A 1,078-nucleotide genomic window follows, 5' to 3' on the forward strand; every position below is an offset into this window, starting at 1 on the left:
CCAGCTCTGTCACTGGCCGGTCCGGTTTTAATTACACCGGTTAAGAAAGAGAATAAAAGATTTAAACGTTTTTGACATTTTAAAGTCTATTATTTATTGTCAAACACTGTAACGTCAAATAAACAAAATTCAAGGGTGCATTCCCCTATGCGTAGCGGTGGTTGAAATCATGACGAATTATAAGGCCCCACGTTACGCATGCAGCGAAGGCTTGAGGCAATGACGTCAATAGCGTAACGTCACCAATCGCTTTGAGATTTGAAAATTGGAACAACGCTTAGCTGTACGCATCGCTGGTCGTCGTTTATTAAATAGACACATTGCAGAATAGAACAAACACACGGCGTTCCTATAACAACCTGTGACATTTTCACGTTGATTCCACTGCTCAACCAACAAGACAAGACAGACAAACACTCATAGAGACACGCACTCTATCTCTCACAACCATAATTTTTCTTTCTTCTTGCAATTCTTGCTTGTGCGTCGTGCAGGATAACTTTTTTTTCTTTCCGTTTCTGTTGGACATGGAAAACAAGAAGAAGAGAGAGGTAACTGTTGGTGATGACGGTGAGGTGGAAGATGAAATAAAGATGGAGAAGTTTTACTCGCTGTTGCGAAGCTTCCGAGACGCACGTGATCGACGCCGAAGGGAATTGAAAGAGTTGGAGACAATCGAGAGCAACAAGAAAAAGATGAAAACCACCACCGCCTCAAAGCCCAAGTCAGATACTTGTTTTGAATGGCAGGACTTTACTACTGAGATTCACTTCAGAAAACCCCCTTTGGTTTTTCCCAATCCAGTTACAGTCGAAGACAACAACAACAAAGGTAAGACCAAGAGCGAACAACAACAACAACACGACTCTCTCGACCTCAAACTGGCTCTCTAGATAGCGTATCTTTTTTTTTTCTTTCTTAATCATGCATGCTTTGCACCTCCACCATCGTCTCCATGGAGTCACGGACCTTCAATTTTAGATGAGTTTTGTTAATTTGCTACTTACCTTAATTATTCCTATGTTAACATTGTATATATATATATATATATATATATATATATATATATATATATTGC

At 39.8% G+C, this 1,078-nt stretch overlaps 1 protein-coding gene across 1 annotated transcript; it reads left to right on the plus strand.

Moving 5' to 3' along the window:
* The first annotated feature begins 354 nt into the window (after positions 1-354).
* On the plus strand, positions 355-1,045 carry LOC133315970 (uncharacterized). Its single transcript, XM_061517659.1, has one exon. The coding sequence runs from the start codon at positions 528-530 to the stop codon at positions 891-893; it is 366 nt and encodes a 121-aa protein (XP_061373643.1). The 5' UTR covers positions 355-527; the 3' UTR covers positions 894-1,045.
* The last annotated feature ends 33 nt before the right edge of the window (positions 1,046-1,078 follow it).

This window comes from Gastrolobium bilobum, unplaced genomic scaffold (genome assembly GCF_033153095.1).
Source record: "Gastrolobium bilobum isolate Gb01-03AN ecotype WA unplaced genomic scaffold, APGP_CSIRO_Gbil_v1 utg4923, whole genome shotgun sequence".
Taxonomy (NCBI): domain Eukaryota; kingdom Viridiplantae; phylum Streptophyta; class Magnoliopsida; order Fabales; family Fabaceae; genus Gastrolobium; species Gastrolobium bilobum.